Consider the following 18,398-nt stretch of genomic DNA (forward strand, 5'->3'; position numbering starts at 1 on the left):
GGGAATGAGATTCGGGAGTTCGAGACCATCGGTGCCAGGGTGAAGATTGAACTTTGAGTCTAGGGGCAATAGGGAGCCGCTGAAATTTTCTGAGAGAGGAGTTATAAGAGGAAATGATGAAGTAGGTATTTTGGGGAGATGATTGGCAGCTGTGACGGAGGACAGGCCAGGGAGGGACAGCAGGTGAGGTCAATGAGGAGGTCTCCACAATGGCTAAGGAACGAGGAGCTGGGGCCCACGAACGGCCTGGGGATGGACCAACGATACAAATGGCTGAAATTTTAAAAAGCACTTCAGAGGACAAGTAGACAGAGCTCGTTGCTTTGATAAAGGAAAAAGAGAGTCAGTGACTAAGTTTCTGTGCTGAAGTGTGGAAGGATGATGAGGAGAATTTGGTTTTGATACGTTTTGCGTCGGTTTTGAATATGTTGGCTGCGCATCAGTAGCATCTTGACACTTACAAACTTAACGAAGGTTGAGGGAGCATCCCAGTTTGGGATGGCGTAGCTGGTCCTCCTCAACCAGTTTGATCTCTTTCAGACCTCGGGCAAAGGAGGGCTCCAGTGTTTTCCCGAAGCTTCCGCCAGTGATTGCTAGTCATAGGATTTCATGATGCCCCACGATGCCTAGAAACGTCTCCCCGTGGAATCTCAGTGGGCCACTCTGAGTGAGTAAAACATCACTTCCTGACTGGGCCAGACAAAAAAACTCAGAACATAACTCAGGGGCGGGCTCCCGCGTATGGAACTTCCATCCCCACAGCGACGCTCGATTGAGGGGCTCTGTGGTTCGTGGCTGCCTGGCTGGCTGCAGCAGGGTATGGCCGGCCTCTCTGCCCACCCAGAGCTCTGGCCTGGCTAGCGGAAACCTGTCCCGTGCTCCCAGGCTGAGCAGGCGTCCCAGGCAGCCTCCCTCTCCCCCACTCTTAGCATTCACATGGCACGGCTATAAATTATGCCCAGCATGTACATTTTCAGTTTAAATGTGTTCTCATCCCAGAGGAGCAACTAATGGCGTCAAGTTACTGATGAGAGAAAAGGCTGCCGCTATGATGCCCGTGGATCAGTGAAACAGCCGTCGTGGAGGCTGGGGCGGCAATAAATCGTCAGCCGCCGGTGACGTGAATTTTAACTTACGTTCTCTATCCCCTTTCCTCTTCCCCAAAATTATCCTGCTGTAAATGTTTACCGTGGCTCGAATGTTTGCTTTCCATTAAAAGTTGATGCCTGCTACGCCTCTCCCCCACATGAGGGTCCTTTCCTCAGAAAACGAGAAGCAGCCGAGAGGGATTTAAAAGCCCATGTACTTTCTCTAGGAGGCGTGAAAGCAAATCTCTTAATCCAGGATCATCGCTGACGGATCAATTTCATTCAGAAAATTGGCAAACACAGGGTTCTATCGGTGAACTCTGCTCATCTGGCGTGTAACACTCTCTCTACCTTCTGTTACGACTTTTCTTTTCCTAATGAATTTAAAACGAGGAACCAATATAATTGCCACCAGCGTTTTTGAAAGGTAGCAAGTCTTCTTTTCATTAGATGAAAGACCCCAGGGAGTCCATTGATAGGCCAGAGGGAGTCCAAGAATCCCAGATCCTAACAGCAAACTGTTCAGATGTATCTGTTTTTCTACAAAGAAGGGCCATGGATTTCACCAAATTCACTAAATGTTCCCCACGACCCAAAGAGCTTGAGGGCCGCTGCGCTTTGCTATGGCAAATGGCCACGTGTCATCCTCTCCACGTTCCCACGTCCTGTGACAGGATTTGCAGGGGCAGAGACATGTGGAGCCCGGGCCAACCCTGAAGAACGCTCCAGCCCAGCCTGCGGACACAGCAAATCGTGAACAAAATTCACTCAGGTCATTTGGGGGTAGTGTTTGTTATACGGTAAAACCTGATACAAATGTTATACCAGACCGTGGGCATGTCTTATTTGGTCTTTGATTCTCTTTTTCCTAAAAACGCAGTAACATTCAATACCTATTTGTTGAACTGGGTAGAACTGGTCTCAGAAAGACCGAGATCACGCCCCTCTCTTAAAGCCGCTCGGTAAGTCACGAGGCCCCGGAGCACCTGCTCCAGGCCGGTTCCCTTACTGATCGAGTGGCCTTGGAACACCTCCCGCGTCGTGCTGCTGTGGTTCCTGGGGATGCTGTGTGCCCACGGATGGATGTGCCTGACACTTGACAGGCGGTGCTCAAGCCGAAGCGAGCGCATGGAAAGGCCGTAGAGCTCCCCAGCCTGCAGGACGTCACGCAGGTCCCCACGATCGGAGTGCTCACCGGGCGTGTTCGGCAGGCGGACTCCAGTTTCCAGTCATCAGCTTGGTCAGCTGCAAAATGAGGCTGGTCCCTTCGGTTCCCTCTGGCTCGACCAGATGTCCACGTGTCATTCTGACGGTGCCACCTGCCGCAGTGCAGCCACGTGACTGGCGGCCTCGCGGCCCCCCTATCCCCGTGAGAGTGGGGAGAGCTCCTGAACCAGATGGAGGGCACATGAGTCGCCACTCTGGATTCTCCCATCATGCCCTGCATCTTGTTTTCTCGCTTGTAAAATACGGTGAGGCTGCCAAGAGGCTCTGCTTTCGGCTGCAGAGATCCAAGGGCTTCGGAGACTCTAAGTCCCAACTGAGCAGGAGCACAAAACTGCACACATGGTCACTGAGCCGAGAAGGCATTTACCTTTTTGTTTGGCTGGAGGAAAAGGAAAGGTTTTCTGTATTTATATAAAGCAGAAAGGTGGAAAAGCAGGCCACAGAATTGGGAAAGAACAGACAAGAAAAGGAAGCGAAGCCAGTCTGATTTGAGCTAGAACGACAGAGCTCTGCTTTCTGCGGAGTAACGGAGCTTCGTGCTATGGGGATCATGTGGTCAAACCACAGACGTAGGAAATAGAGAGAAAAAAAGCATCACATACACAAAGGCTTATAAAACGTTCAGAATGAGTTACACGAAGAGCCATGAGACGTCTGAAAAACCTTTTTTTTTTTTTCTTTTCCACTAAGATTCCCTATCCTCTAATAACACCTAAAATGACTACTTTCTAGGATTCAGGATAAAACTTGTGTTAGGGATATATTCGGAAGTGAATAGTAGATACAAATATCATTTAACGCAAATAGTAAAGATAATGTCTGAAAATTCTGCTTCTTGTCAAAATGGATATTAACTTTGTTGCTTGGAAGCAAATATGAAAACATTGATTTTTATCCATTTATCCCTTCACATATCCAAAGAGGATGTTATGGTCACGCCTGTAATAGGATTTTCTATCTTTAAAGTTGATATCTTAAACATTAAAATTACCAATGAGTAAGCAAAGAAAACAATTACCAGATGGCATTTTTCAACCGAATTTTTAAATATTTATTATAATCGTGCTTCTCTACAACTAATGAGTCTTGTGGTTTGCAAACCATATGTCCACCTTATTTACCTACATAAACACAGAACAGCATTTCCGACAGGGGCGGGTCACACGGCAAACGCAGCGCAGAGCGTGTGATCTCGGTAAGGCGTTCAGTCGAGGCAGAGGCCGTCCTCCTGCCTGTCTGGCTCACTTAGGATGCTCTTATGTTGGCGTCGCATTCTTCCAAGAGTAGGATCAGATCTTCGATCAGGCTGTGCTCTCTGCCGTGTGTCACTCTCATAATATCAAAAGCCTAACGGGAAAAGACAGAAGACAGATTAGAGCCCCGTGGGGCCCCGCCCACTTCTCATCTTCCCCTGAGGCCCGGGTCCGGGGTGCGGTGGTTCTCCAAGCCGGGTGAGGATTCAGGATAAAACTTGTGTTGGGGATGTATTCGGAAGTGAATAGTAGATACAAATGTCATTTAACACAAATAGTAAAGATAACGTCTGAAAATTCTGCTTCTTGTCAAAATGGACATTAACTTTGTTGCTTGGAAGCAAATATGAAAACATTGATTTTTATCAGTGTTTTTTACCAGAGATGGGCACGATGTTTTTAATGTGGTGCCTGGAAAGCAGACTCGAGACTTGAGGCATGCCGGGGCCCGGAATCGAGCCACGGTCTTCAGGGACTGTCAGTACATAGGTTTGGTGGGTAGTTACAGAGGTTCAAGAAGAGTTAGTAAAATAATTAATATTAATGATGAAATATCATGCCCCTCCCACCTTAAGATGCATTCGATTCTCATGTACATGCACTGTTATTGTCACGGACATACATTTTTGTGTTCTTGTTATGTCATATGACATTATAGCACGGGTATTTTGACGATTCTCGCCTTCGTTCTCTATGTTCGATCTATCACGAAAGCATCAATTCTACCTGTAAAATATTTCTGAAATCTGGATAGCTCGTGACCGCTTCGATGACAGAGTACGATGGGAGGAGGGGCATCGCCTCCCACGGCTAACAAAAGAGGCCACGCGGCCTCTTCCTGGTTCATGAGCCTCCATGCTGTGAGGGAGCCCAAGCCACGCGGACGGGCCGCGTGTAGGTCCTTGGCCGACGGTCCTAGCTGAGCCCGTCTTTCCAGACAGCATAGTCTAGACACCAGAAATGTGCATAAAGAAGCCTCCAGATGATTCCAGCCACCAGGCAGAAGACAGCCAGTTTCCGGTCTGCCCAGCTGGAACCCCAGACGGCGTGGAAAGAGGCAAGCCATTCTTATTGTGATCTGTTTGAATTCCTGACCCAAATAATCTGTGAGCCCAATGACGTGGTGGTAGGTATACTCTGGTAAGTTTTGGGATGGTTTGTTATGAAGCAATAAATCACTAGAAACCCCCCAAAGGTGTTTTTCACAATAAATAAATTAGAGACAAACAGTATCCTCCTGCAACGTGCAAATGGGGGCGCTGAGCGAAGTGAGAGGCATCAGACCCACTGTACTCGATGCGATGTGTCTTCAGGAGACAGGTAGAGACATCACTCTGGTGGCTTTTCAGTACCCAAAAAGTACCTGGCACACAGTACTGTGGCTCTCAGCCTTGGCTGCACAGTACTGACAACCAGGGAGCTTCAAAAGAGACCCTACAGGAGAGCCTCTGAAGCCTGCCTTCTGGGGGTGAGGTTTGGGCCCCAGAGAGTCTAATTGCCCTGAGGGCCAAGAACAACTGATAAGTACGCTCTCAGCAAACAATAACAACGATTTATCAGTCAATGTTAATTTACAGCCAATACAGCTACCATTTGAATGGCTGAGTACCATTAATCCCATCATGTTTATGTTGGAAATTTAGATCCTTCCAACTTTTTGTCATGATAAGAGGTGATCTTTCAGCATAGGGCTTTGTTGCCTTTGCTGAGTATTTGCTGAAGGCAAATTCCTAAGGTGAGACATCTTTAAACATCTTTAAAGTCATAGAGACTGGAGCTGAGAAGCACCTTGGGGGGCATGAGCCCTTCATTCTACAGAGGAGAAACCAGAGAAGCAAGGTGCTCAGATGTACCAGTGCCTTCAGCTTGTGTCCCTGGCTGCTTTTCTGCTTCTTGAAAATGTTCCCTTGAGGCTAGAGTGAAGGAGAACAGGCAGGCAGATGGCGTTTAGATTTCGCTTTGAGAGAGAAAAAAGAGAAAGGAAAAGAAAGGCCCACCACCTCAGATCCTGGTCCCCCAGCCTGGAAGAGACCTCACAGCGGGCCCCCCACCCTTGACATCCCAGCCGGAAAACCCAGGAGGTGCCTGGTGTTGAGATTCTGGCTGGTGGGGATTCGTTTCTTATTAACGAGAGTGGGCCTGCCTCGCGGGCGTACGGTATCTGCAAGCAAGTCCCGGGCTGCAGATCTTGGAGTGAGGAGTTGTTGGGAGCAGCCCACACCTTGCAGGTGGCCATGCTCTGTGAGATCTCTCTGGGCTGAAGATCAAAAACAAGCGTTTGATGCCATTTGGGGAACAAATGTCTCATGCTTTATTCTCCCTCTACCCTTCCTTCCCCTGGGGCACTGTCCTGGGTCCTCCATCAGTCTGGACATCTAATGTGTGAGCACAACTATAAAAAGAGATCAGAGAGATGCCTCAAGTCCTTCCTGGGAAATGCTCTTTCTTCGTGGGAAAGCGGGCTTAGACATTCTCTTCCCTTCTGCTCAGCACAGGGCCAGATGTACGTGTGATCTGGCAAAGGAAGATGAATAAGAAAGACGAATAAGCCGGAAGCACTGCCTGGAAAGCTCTCTGCAGAAAGAGCAATGACCAGCCACACTGCCCCACACGGGTAGTCTAGGGAAGGGCCGGGCCTGTCTGCAAGGGCTCGTCTCCCTCGCGGCCGCCACGCATGCCCTCTGCTGGGCGGGGCCCTGGCCTTGTTTCTCACAAGAACTTTCACACTAGCTTCTGTTTGCCCTCCTGGTTGTATTTCTCCAAGTTCCTCACCGGGAGAAGGATCTGTGCTCCTCAGTGATCTGACTCAGAGACCAAACCATGAAGTGATCTTTGTAGCGCTCTGACAAGGTAAGGCTGAGCTGTGCGTTTTCAAACATGGTAACCTCCCATCTGATGATGTCACACTCGCTCTGCTTCCATCTTTAAGAATAAGGTCTGCTCCTCAGGAGCCAAAGTTAACTGTGGCTGATCCAGAGTCTTCGTTGGCATTAAAGGGACAGACCTGCTCGTCCTACAGCAGGGCAAGTGCCTGAGTATCAGCAGGAGGCGTCCAGTCCCCAGCCTTTCTGGAACTGCAGAGCCACCGTCTGGAAGGGTCTGCCCAGGCCTCACCTCCTCGTCTCCCTGCCTGCTTCCTAATGGATGGGCCACGATGACCATCTGGTCCAGAGGCCTCCTGTTTGGCCTGAGAGGCTGGCCCAGGCGAGTACTTGGCTCTCGGTGTTCACTCCAGGACTGCACTGTGCAGCCTCGACCAGCGAACAGCCTGCAGGGACTAAGGGGAGGGACTGGAGGGTCTCCTAGATGTGGCTTCTGAGATACACCGAGGGCCCAATGGGTCTTCCTGGTTAAGATGCTGCTGATGCTGTCCTGTGTTCACCTATCTGGTGGAGAGTACAGTACAGGAAGTGAAGGTAGGGCAGGAGGCAGCCCCTGGATGTGTGTGTGTAGGATTTGAGATATTATGACTGAAGATCTTATCCATGGGGGTGGCCAGAAGCGGGGCGGAAATGAGGGTAGCTGGAGGCAGAGGACCTATTTAAAGAGACTGACAAAAAATCTAGAAGGTAAAACTAAATGCAGATATGATGAACCAGTAAACCCTGTCATTTTCTCCGAGTGACGGACAGGGTGGGAGAGAAAAGGAGAGAAAGATAAGGAAAAAAAGAAGTAAGATTTGGCGATGTGCAAAATATGTCAGTGACGGTCCTGTGAGTGTGTGTGAATGATGTGTCATGCGGAGCAGACAGTAAGCCGAACCCCAGACCTGATGACGGAGGACATCTGGTCCTTGTCCTGGACGGCATCTGGGCGTAGATGTCACCGGAGGAGGGGGGGAGCAGGCATGCAGTAAGCGAGCCCTGTGGGGCCGTGGGCCCGGGCTGGCTCTCCACGGCGGCCACGGCTCTTCCCCCCAGCAGGAACATGAGGAGGTCCCCCCCAAAATAGAGAGTTACAATAAATCTCTGACAAACCAGAGCAACTATTCCCTGTAGCTCTGTCTCCCTTCTCTTGGCTCCTCCCAACTGCCACACATGTGCGCCCCAGAGAGGACGATTTTGGTTTAATTTCCTGTAGCACTACATAAAACAGATTAAGGAAATATAAAATCGGAGCTGGCTTGTGCTGGGAGAAGCTTATCTCTTTCCATTAAATTTTATTTTTTTAATGGTAGCATTTAAAACAAGCCTGCACATAATCTTCCACAGAGGACTCATTTGAAGCCTCTGAGGTGGTTGCTGCACCCGTGTACTGACTCTAAATGTCACACGAGAAATGGCAGCACAGATTGTCTGCCACATGACAGCCACGGTTCACTCAGGAATAAAGATAGGGTCCCAGAACTGATTTCAATCTCATCACATGTTTTTAAAAAGTAATTTTAGAATTGTGGTTGTATATTAAATAAAATGAATTAAATCAAATTTTGATTTAAGGTTACAAATATATAGCTTTCTTATTAATTTTTAATACAAATATATTAAGCTGACCAAAGATCTCATATACTCTCTACCATGAGCCTGAGGGAACCCGATAAATGACTTCCCCAAGCATGATTTAAATATGGACATAAAATCAGATGGAAAAGAAATGTATGCATGATAAGACCCTCTGGAATCAGATCACAGAAGGGAAAAATGCAAGCAACTGTCCTTATTCTGCCCATCTCAGGAAGCAAGTGGCATGGAGGAGGAGGGGTGGTGGCCTGGAGCAACCAAAAAAGGAAGCGTAAGAAGCCAGCCCTACAGCACAGGAAGCAAAGAGCCACAGCAGCCCTCACAGTGGGCGACGGAAGAGCCCAAAGCCTGTGGCAGCCCATTTGGGCGCCGACCCCGCTTTGCTCTGCACCCTGCACATCTCCGCACAAGCCCCTCCCGCAAAGCAAAATGTCCTTAAAGAGACCATTGAAACACTTGATCACTAAACGTCGTCTGAGCAGCTGTTATGCGTAAGACTTGGTCTTACTCTGGGAAGAGCCCTGGCACAGCTAGGACAGTGTGTGACAAAGGGGGATGTAAGGTGCTGAGGTGTCCAGCGTGGGAGGGACCAGCACGGCCCAGGGGACCTCTGAAAGGGCTGCAGACATGGTGAGCTCGGGTCTGTGACTTCTTCCTGGGGTAGTAGCTATCCTGGTAAAAAAGTTGCTGTGGGGTTGCTATGTTTAACTAACCAATCCAGCGAATATTTATTGAGCACCTGGGAGGCCCCGAAGAAGTCGTGTCTCCTCCCTGAGCCTCAAATGAGTAGTGAGGAGATTGGACTCAGTAAATAAATTCTAGGGGCAAACCAAGTCTCAGCGGTGTCGATTGGTTTTGTTTCCCAATATGGTGGAATTGATTTCTAATTTAATTCCACTGTGGTCAGAAAATTTACTTGGTATGACTCAACTCCTTTTACATTTATTAAGACTAGTTTTCCAGCTCAGAATATGGTCTATTTCGGTATATGTTCTGTGGGCACTTGGAAAGAACATGTACTCTGCTATTTTATAAATGTCAATCAGGTCCTGTTTGTTGATGGGGTTGCTACATTCTACATCTTCGCGGATTTCCTGTCAGTTGCTGACAGAGGGACGCTGACGTCCCCAGCCCCTGTCGTATCCACGAGTCTGTCGTCTGGTTCTCCTTTTGGTTCTAACGGTCCTGCCCCTCCCCCCCCGCCCCCACACAGATTTTGCGACTGGGTTGTTTGGTGCATATATATTTAAGATTGCTACGTCTTCTTGGTATTGACCCTTTTCTTTATTTTAAAATGCCCCTCTCTGTCTCTGGTAAAATGTTCTTTGCTCTTAAGTCTACTTCATCTGATATTAATATAGCCACTGCAGCTTTCTTTTGATTAATCCTGTTTTCATCTTTCTCCATCCTTTTATTTTCAACCCACTTATATATATCATGGTATTTAAAGTGACTTTCCGTTAGTTGGCATATAGTTGGGTCATTTAAAAAAATATGTTCTACTAATCTCTTTCATTTAATTGATTATTTAGAGAATTTACTTTTGTACATAGACCATATACATAATTAATGTAGGTATTAATATATTAGGGTTTAAGTTTGCCATTTTATTTTCATTTTCTATTTTTTCCCTTGTATTTCTTGTGGGTTGTTTAATTAAAAAAAAAAAAAATTCCATCCTGTAATGCTTTTGAGTGTATCCCTTTGAATAGCTTTCTCGGTGGTTGCTCTTACATTATACACACATAACTTATCACACTCGACTGGTGTTGTCATTTTACCAGTTCGAGAAACTTTCCTTTCCTTTCTGCCTTTTACCCTCCCCTATGTGGCATATAATTGTCCTAAATATTTCCACTGTGTACATTTAAAGCCACATCAGAGAGTGTTACAATTTTTGCTTCAACTGTCAATCTAAAAACCTTGAGAAGAGAAGAAAAGTCTGTTTTACTTGCCCATATTCTTTGTTTACCACGTTCTTTCTTTCTTTCTGATGTTCCAAGATTCCTTCCTTTTATCGTTTCCTTTCTGTTTAGAGAATTCTTTTAGCCATCCTTTTAGACTAGGTCTGCTGGTGACAAGTTCACTTCGTTTTCCTTCATCTGAGATGTTTTGACTTCCCCTTCATTACTGAAGGATATTTTTGCTGAATGTAGATTTTTGGGTTGACTTTTTTTTTGCAGTTTTTGAAAAATGTGTCACTTTTGCCTGGCCTCCGTGATTTCTGATGAGAAAATCACTGTAATTGAATTCAAATTGTTTTCCCCTGATAGGCAAGAATTTTATTTTCTGCTTTTAAGGTATTTTCCTGGTCTTTAGTTTTCAAAAGTTTGACTACGATGAGTCTCGGTGTGGATTTCTTTGGATTTTTCTTGTTTTGACTTCAATAAGCTTCTTGAATTTGCAATTTATGTCTTTTGCCACATTTTGGGAGTTTTCTACTATTATTTATTTTACAAAAATGTTTTATTATAGTAAAATACACATATGATCATGAAATTTACCATTTTAACCATTTTTAAGTATACGGTTCAGTGACATCCAGGACATCCCCATCACCATCCACATCCAGAACTTTTGCATCACCCCAAATAGAAACCGTACCTACTGAACAATAACTCCTTTTACTCCTCCCCCTCCAGCCCCATTAACCACTATTTTACTTTCTGTCTCTATGGTTTTGATTACTCTAGGTACCTCATGTAAGAGGGACCATACGATATTTGTTCTTTTCTGTCTGGATTGCTTCACTTTGCTGTTGTTAATCCGTCTGTATCTCCCGCGTCTTGTTTATCCATTCATCCATCCATGCACATTTAAGCTGTTTCCACCTTTTGGCTATTGGCAAGTCCCTGCTTCAATACTTTTGTGTATCTACCCAAAAGTGGAACTGCTGGACCAAATGGAAATTGTACGTTTTCTTTTTTTTTGAGGACTTACCATACTATTTTCCACCGTAGATGCACAATTTTGCATTTCTATCAGTAATGCACACAGTTTCCAATTTCTCCAAATTCACACTAATATTTGCTGGTGTTGTTCTTCCCCTTCCCCATCCCCCTCCCCCGCTTCTCCTTCCCCTTCTCCTTCGTTATTTTTGTATAATAGCCATCCCAATGAGAAGTGGCATCTCATTGTTGTTTTGATTTGTGTTTCCCTAATGATTAGTGCCGTCAAGCATCTTTTCATGTGCTTTTTGGCCATTTGTATATTGGAGAAATGTTTATTCAAGTCCTTTGCCCATCTTTGAATTGAGTTGTTTTATATTGTTGAATTTTAGAAGTTCTCTCTCTATTCTGGATATTAATCCCTTACCAGACATGTGATCTACAAATATTTTGACCCATTCTGTAGGTTGGCTTTTTACTGTTGATAGAGTCCATTGATGCACAAGAGTTTTTAATTTTAATGACGTCCAATTTATCTATTTTTTATTATTGTTGCCTGTACCTTAGTGTCATAGCCAAGAAACTGCCAAATCCAATGTCATGAAGTTTTCCTCTATGTTTTCTTCTAAGAATTTTACAGCTTTAGCTCATATTTAGGTCTTTGATATTGAGTTACTTTTTAATATGGCGTTATGTAAAGGTCCAACTTCATTTTTTTGCATGTGGATATCCAGTTTTCCCTTCACCATTGGTGGACGAGACTGTCCCTTGCCCACTGAGTGGCCTTCGTAACTTTGTCAAAAATTATTTGACCATATACATGAGGTTTATTTCTGGGCTCCCTATTCTATTTCATTGGTCTGTGTAGCCTTCTCTATGTTTCTACCGCACCGTTTTGATTACTGTAAGTGTGTAGTAAATTTTGAAATCCGAAAGTGTGAGTCCTCCAATTCTTTTTTTCTCTTTCAAGATTGTTTTGGCTACTGGGGCCCCTTGAGGTTTCACATAAATTTTAGAATGAATTTTCTATTTCTGGAAAAAAAAAAGCATTGGGATTTTAAAAGAGACTCTACTCAATTTGTAGATTGCTTTGGGTAGTATTGACAGCTTAATAATATTAAGTCTTCTAATCATGAACGTGAATGTTATTCTATTTATGTCTTCTTTAATTTTTTTCATCAATGTATTATAGTTTTCAGTGTAAAAGTCTTTCATCCCTTGGTTAGGTTAATTCCTAAGCAGTTTATTCTGTTAGATGCTATTGTAAATGGAACGGCTCCCTTAATTTGCCTTTTGGATTGTTCACTCAGTATATAGAAACACAACTGATTTTTGCATGTTGATTTTATATCCTGCTACTTTGCTGGATTTGTTTATGAGTTTCAAGTTTGTTGTTGTTGCTGTCGTTATTGTTGTTGTTGTTTAGTGTGGAATCTTTAGGGGTTTCTATATCTAAGGTCACATCATCTGTGAACAGAAATAATTTTACTTCATCCTTTCCAATTCGGATGCCTCCACCATTATTTCTTCAAGTCTTTTTTCTACCCTATCTTCTTTCTCCTTCTGAGACTCTAATATTACGTATTTTGTTATCGGTCCCATTGGTCCCGGAGGCCCTGTTCAATTTTGCCTTTTTTTTAAAGTCATTTTTCTCTCTGGTTTTTTTTTTTTTTTTTTCAGATTAGGTAGCTTCTATTGTTCTATCTTTAAGTTCCTTAATCATTCCTCTGTCCTCTGTCCTCTGTAGTTAAACTTTTATTTATTTTGGTAATCGTATTTATTAGTTCTTAAATTTCTATTTGCTTCTTCTTTATGTCTTCTATTTCTTTGCTAAGACTCTATTTTTGCATTTGTTTTGAGGGTATTTGTAATTGCTCATCGAAGCATTTCATGAACATGCTGCTTCGAAATCTTTGTCAGATAATTCTAACATCTCTGTTATCTTGGAGTTGGCATATACTGTCTTTTTTTTTTCCCATTAAAATTGAGATCTTCCTGGCTTATGGTATGCGTGTTCTGATGAGATTCTGAATTTTTTAAACCTGCGGTCTGCTCGCCTCCTCCAACATCCCAGCAGGAGAATGGAGGGCTGACACCTGTTCCTGCCAGGTGGAGGTTGAAGTCCCAGTTCCCCACTTGGCTCCTTGTTACTGCTGGTAACTACCCTGACTGGGAGGTAAATTTCTGCTCATTTCTTTTAACGTGACTTAATCACTACGGTTTCATTTTATTGACCATTCCCTTATGTCTCCCTTTTTAGTTCTGAAACATACTCTTGAAATTAATATTCTCTATTTGGAGACATTCATAAGTATAGAGCTAGGGACTTCCAAACGACTCCTTGAAGGCATTATTGACGACTATGGCCTCTCGCTTCTGCACGCCCTCTTGCCCTCCCTCTCTCCCTCCCATCTGCCCCGTACTAGGGGATGATGTTACGCAACGAGAGAAGAGCTTTTTGACCTTGAGGTTATGGGCATTGAAGAGTCTATGGAGAAGCTTCAGTGGTCCCCAAAGCCCCTTTCCCATCAAATATACAAAATGTTGTGTGTTTGTACATTTTTCTTTGGTGAGTCAGTGGTTATCATCAGAATCCTAAATAAGAACATGACCAAAGGGGTTAAGAATCACTGTAGCCGATTAAGAAATAGGAACAACAGAACTGCATGCTCCAAACCAGCCATTGTGGGAATGGAAATCAGGGTGCAGGCTGGTAGTAGACAAGAGACCAGCGTGGTTGTGTTTTGAGCTTCCCCTGTGTGCAGGAAGGAGAGGAGTAACTGGGGCTCGTGGCCTGCATTCCCCATTCAGGCCCAGAAAAGATAAAAAGATCTTCAAAATGTAAAATGCTTCAACAAAATGCGATGAGAAGGGAAGAAGACATTACAACATAATGTACGAAATGTACATCTAAATAAAAAATGGTCATCGAAGGGAAAGAAGTCCAACTTTTTCCATCCTGACTTTAGCCAATAAAGCAGCACTAACAGAGCCGCTCATCTGGCCCAGGGTAAGGGAGCCAGAGGCATGCAGAGCTCATAGAGAAGAAATGGGCTCACGGACAAGGCAGCCCTGTGAGGACAGTTGCCCTTGAGGTTCAAGAAGTCAAATTAGTGGCTAACAAAATTCTTCCAAGAAATAAATGGAAAGAAATGAAAGTAGATTAGAGACAGGAGAGAGCAGGAGGGCTTTCTGTGAAAGGACCCAGGACGGTCCTGTGGCGGCGATCACAAGCATTTCAGCTGAGCCCGGGGGAGATGGGAGCCCAAACCAAATCAGAGCGGGGCTAAGTGGATTCCTTTCCTGGAGGAGGCTGGGGCCTAATTGAATCTATAACAAATTTCTGATTCTGAAGCTTTTCTGTTCCACACTCGGCCTTTGAAACCTTAATTCGAGCTATTTTATCCCATTATTTCCAGGGTTTCTAAGACAAGAAAGAATACCTAGGGGTGCCAGTCTAAAGAGAACATTAGTTTCAAAAGGCTTTTCGCTCTCTGGGTTACCTGAGTCCCGAGACGGCTCAGGACGAAAGGCTTTCTGCAGGACAAAACGGATCTGCTCCTAGACTTACAGGTGAGCTTATAAAGAGATGGATGTGTTCAGGCCACCCCTCTGCTAGCGAATGGCCAGTCGCCAAAGGTCTTGAGATGACTGGTCCATTAACTATACACTACTGAAAAAAACGGGGGGAGGTGGCGTTTTTTAAAGTCCTCTATTCATTTAAAAAACCCATTCGTTCAAGTATGGATTTGATAGGACTTTCTGTGTTCCATCACGTACACATGGGTGAGTGTATCTATGTTAGGTGACACCGGGAGCGACAAAAGGTACAGAAGTCGGGGTCCCTTGAAGAATTCCCACTCATCTTGGAGAAACTGAACACACCCGTGTTTGGTTACCTAACATAATTGTTCAAAGCAGGGACTACCATACAACCCCAGACTACAAACACAGTGCCTAAGGGACCAGGTAGCTGAGGAATGATCAGAACAAGGGTTCCTTTAGAGTCTCATAAAGCTTGGGACTTGGCAAAACACACTCTCACACACGACCTCATTTACTTCTCAAAATAGTTCCATGAAGTAGGCATTATCCTCATTTTAAAAATAAGAAAATTATATTTGCAGGGACTGAAAGAATTACCTCAAGGCACAAAATTCATAAATGGTGGGACTGGAACCTGAACCTTATGGACTCTAGGACTCTAAATCAGAGGGCTCTTTGTACCACTGGACACGGCAGAGGATACACATCAGCATTCTTGTTGACAATCCCAACCCAGCAAGGGATAGTGACTTTTCCGGAGCCAGAAACGAAGTTCACAGCGAGGCAATGACTTAGTCCCAGTCCTCATGGCAGACTCTCTGATGCTGCTCCAAGATCTTTCATTGGGTAGCTGTTGGGGCCCGTCCTGGGGCTTATCTTTGGTTCTAAGAGCAGAAGATGCTAAAATGATTACCAAGGGAAGCTTCTGGAAGAAGTGAGACAGCTTCACAAGAAGGATGCAAGGAAGACAGAAGGGAACTGGGCAGGACGGGTGTAAAAGGACAATCAATGAGAGTCATGAGAAGGGCTGGGGACGGCTAGCACCATCTACCCAGCCCGTATTGTCCTATGGTGCATACACAGATGGCTGTTTGGGTTCCTTCAGGCTTGTCTCTGCGGCTGAGGGTGTTACATGTCTCCTTCGAGAGTCCTGCTGCAATTGTCATAATTAAGCTTCACATGAAGAACAGAAGAGATCTACATCTCCTCTGATTTCTCTCCCACATTCTCCTCTGAGTTGGCACCAGGAGCTCAGGAGATCTGAAGGGATTTCTGCATGCTGAGTCTTCCTAGAGAGCCTCATCTATTTAACTGGGCCAGTCCAGAGAAAAACGGGGCCTTGGATTCCAGCCTGGATTTAATGTCTTGTTCACATGTCTGTCTCTCTCATTAAACTATAAGGACAAAACTGGATCTTATTCGGATTAACTTATTTAATCAACAAATGTTGAATTAAGTGGAACAAACTAGACTTGGTTCTGCTTTGGTTGACTTTAGACAAGCTCTTGAATGTTCTCAAGCCCTTAACTTCTTTAATTGTCAAATGGAATTGAAAACGCTTGGCCTACTGACCTCATATGGCTGTCACAAGGACCAGATCAGACCATGATGAGCAGTAATATACTTTCCAGTCCCATATAAACATAAAGGATTTATTTGATCACTTATAAAACACCTACTCTCAAGTGACATCATATACTTGGGAGATTTCCTCCATATTATTTTTCTGTCGAAACACAGGAGACCCTCAATAAGGATCATCTGTCTCACTGATTTGACTGGCTGACAGCTATTTGCCCAATGAGAAAGGACAGTTTTCCTTGATATTGGAATATATAGCTAGGTGTCCTTCCATCAGTCTAGGTAAAGATGTCAGACAACGTGAAAAGAACAGAAAAGTTGTCTGTCGCCGGGAATCCTAGTGTCCTTCATGTTGCCCGTGGGCTGATTTCAATGAGAGGTCGGGAAAAGGCAACATGGCCAGCAGTCAACAGAAATTAGCATTAGAACATCTCATTTTTGAGAATCCCTTAGGCTCTGTCATTTTTCTCATCTCAGTATGCATAGCCGCCCACGTATGGGACCCCTGGCCTGCCTTCCGAGATTCGGACACAGGGCCTGGACCTGTCCACGGTACCTCCTCTGCAGACAAGGACATCGTGGCCCAGAAGACCTGGCCACAGTGCCAGGTGCTGCCCCTGAGACCACTGCAGCAGGTCTCTGCACAGAAGCTGGAGCCTGGACCAGGTGAGCACTGGGCTCTCCTTTTGGAAGCCATGGTTTGTGTGAGGGGGAGCTCTGCGAGGATGGGAAAGCCAGCACGGCAGAGCGCCCTGGGCTCCTGGGGCAGAGGAAACTCATTGAGAGGGTGACAAATAAATGTCACTCTTTAACGATGTATTCCAACACTGATCCAGCTCGCCCACTCTGTCTCTCAGCACTTACTGCTGGCACCGCCCTTCCTCCCTCGTCCTCCTTCCAACAGCCGATACTTCCTAAGTCCTAGGGACCTTGCATGGCGCCGAGCTGGTTACAAAGATAACCACCAACCCCACAGTGTCCTGGGGAAGGGCGTCAGACGGTCAGCCTGCCGTGGGATAAGCGCTCTGGGGTCGGAGTGAAGAGAGAGTTGTAGGAGAACAAGAAGAAAACGACATCTGAGCTGGGCCTTAAAGGCCCAGCAGAGTCCGGGGAGGGCCGGGGGGCGGGGGGAAGGGGGACCTCTCCGCTGCGCTTCTGAGCCCAGCTCGCACCGGTTGGCGGGAGCTGATGATGAAATCTTCAGGGTTTTTGTAAGCTGGTTGATTTTATATCGGTAGTTTAAAATCAACCATGGTGCGGAAATTGGCAACTATCACAAATGGGTTATTTTTTTCGGAGCTGGCTGTTAAATATTTATGGGCACGTGTGCGCGTGCACACGTGTGTGTGTGTGAGTGTGCATGAGACACACGTGTGTAGAGCTGCCAACAATCACAAAAAGGAGTCCCAGCGACAGGCAGAAAAGGCCGAGGGCAGCGACACGAGCGGCGCATGCGCGCACTCACCAGTCTCAGGTTCTTCATGGCTTGGGGAAACATGCCTTGATGCAACTGCAACTTGCCAACTTTCATTACCTGCACACCTCTGACGGGGTGGCTTCCTGGGAAAAAGATCCTGGAAGAAACCAGATGACAAACAGTGTCAGTAGCTCTCAGCATCAGCAGGAGACCGTGGACGTGGGGCAGACACCGGCTGTGACGACGCGAGCTTAGCCGTCCTGGGGGCCGTGGGCTCGTTATCTGTCTCCTGCTCCCCAGGATGGCTGCGCATTAGGGGAGAAAAAGCCTGGACTGGACCGGATTGCCTCGCCAATGAACGCTGGAGAAGAGAGACAGGAGTTAGGGCCTCTGCATTTACACGTGGGGGCAGAAGAGGTTGAGGTCGGGTGCTAGTCCCATCCTCCCAGCTCTCCCATGAAGCTCCGGGCCGGGCAGCCTTGGAACAGGAGGTGGGCTCTGCATACATGTTGTTAAGTAAACGACTGGGAGCTCCACCGGTTCCCCATCCAGATCACCCGCACCCCGTGAACTGCAAAGCCCTGTCTGTCTCAGCTACAGAGCTCCTCACGGTCCACCTTTCTCATCGGCCCTTGTCGTCTCACTCGGTTAAAAAGAGCTTTTTATTCAGACACCTCATCTGTGTTCGCCGCGCTGTCCTGCACGTAGGAGGGGCTTGATACATATGAGACCTTTTTCACACATAATGGAATAGAGTAGGGTGTCGCAGGGGGTGAAAGAATGAAAAATTAGGGCTAGATTTCAGACCTGATATTACTTCGATTTGATCCAACAAGAATTTATTATATTAGATTCATTTCAGTAACGCGTGTATGGTTTGGCCTCTCCTGTCCCCCACGCCTGCTACCGAGCTCCTGCCGTGGAGGCAGCATCATTCC

At 45.8% G+C, this 18,398-nt stretch overlaps 1 protein-coding gene across 1 annotated transcript in view; it reads right to left on the reverse strand.

Annotated features, from left to right (window-relative positions):
* Positions 1–3,340: 3,340 nt before the first annotated feature.
* The window catches only part of SMYD3 (SET and MYND domain containing 3), a 548,731-nt gene continuing 533,673 nt past the window's right edge, over positions 3,341–18,398 (reverse strand). The window contains exons 11-12 of the mRNA XM_015591285.1: positions 17,509–17,617; positions 3,341–3,662 (exon numbers count right to left, since the gene is read on the reverse strand). Coding sequence (XP_015446771.1) covers positions 3,561–3,662; positions 17,509–17,617 — 211 coding nt within the window. The 3' untranslated portion in view covers positions 3,341–3,560. The remainder of the gene's footprint in view (positions 3,663–17,508; positions 17,618–18,398) is intronic.

This window comes from Pteropus alecto, unplaced genomic scaffold (genome assembly GCF_000325575.1).
Source record: "Pteropus alecto unplaced genomic scaffold, ASM32557v1 scaffold115, whole genome shotgun sequence".
Lineage (NCBI taxonomy): Eukaryota > Metazoa > Chordata > Mammalia > Chiroptera > Pteropodidae > Pteropus > Pteropus alecto.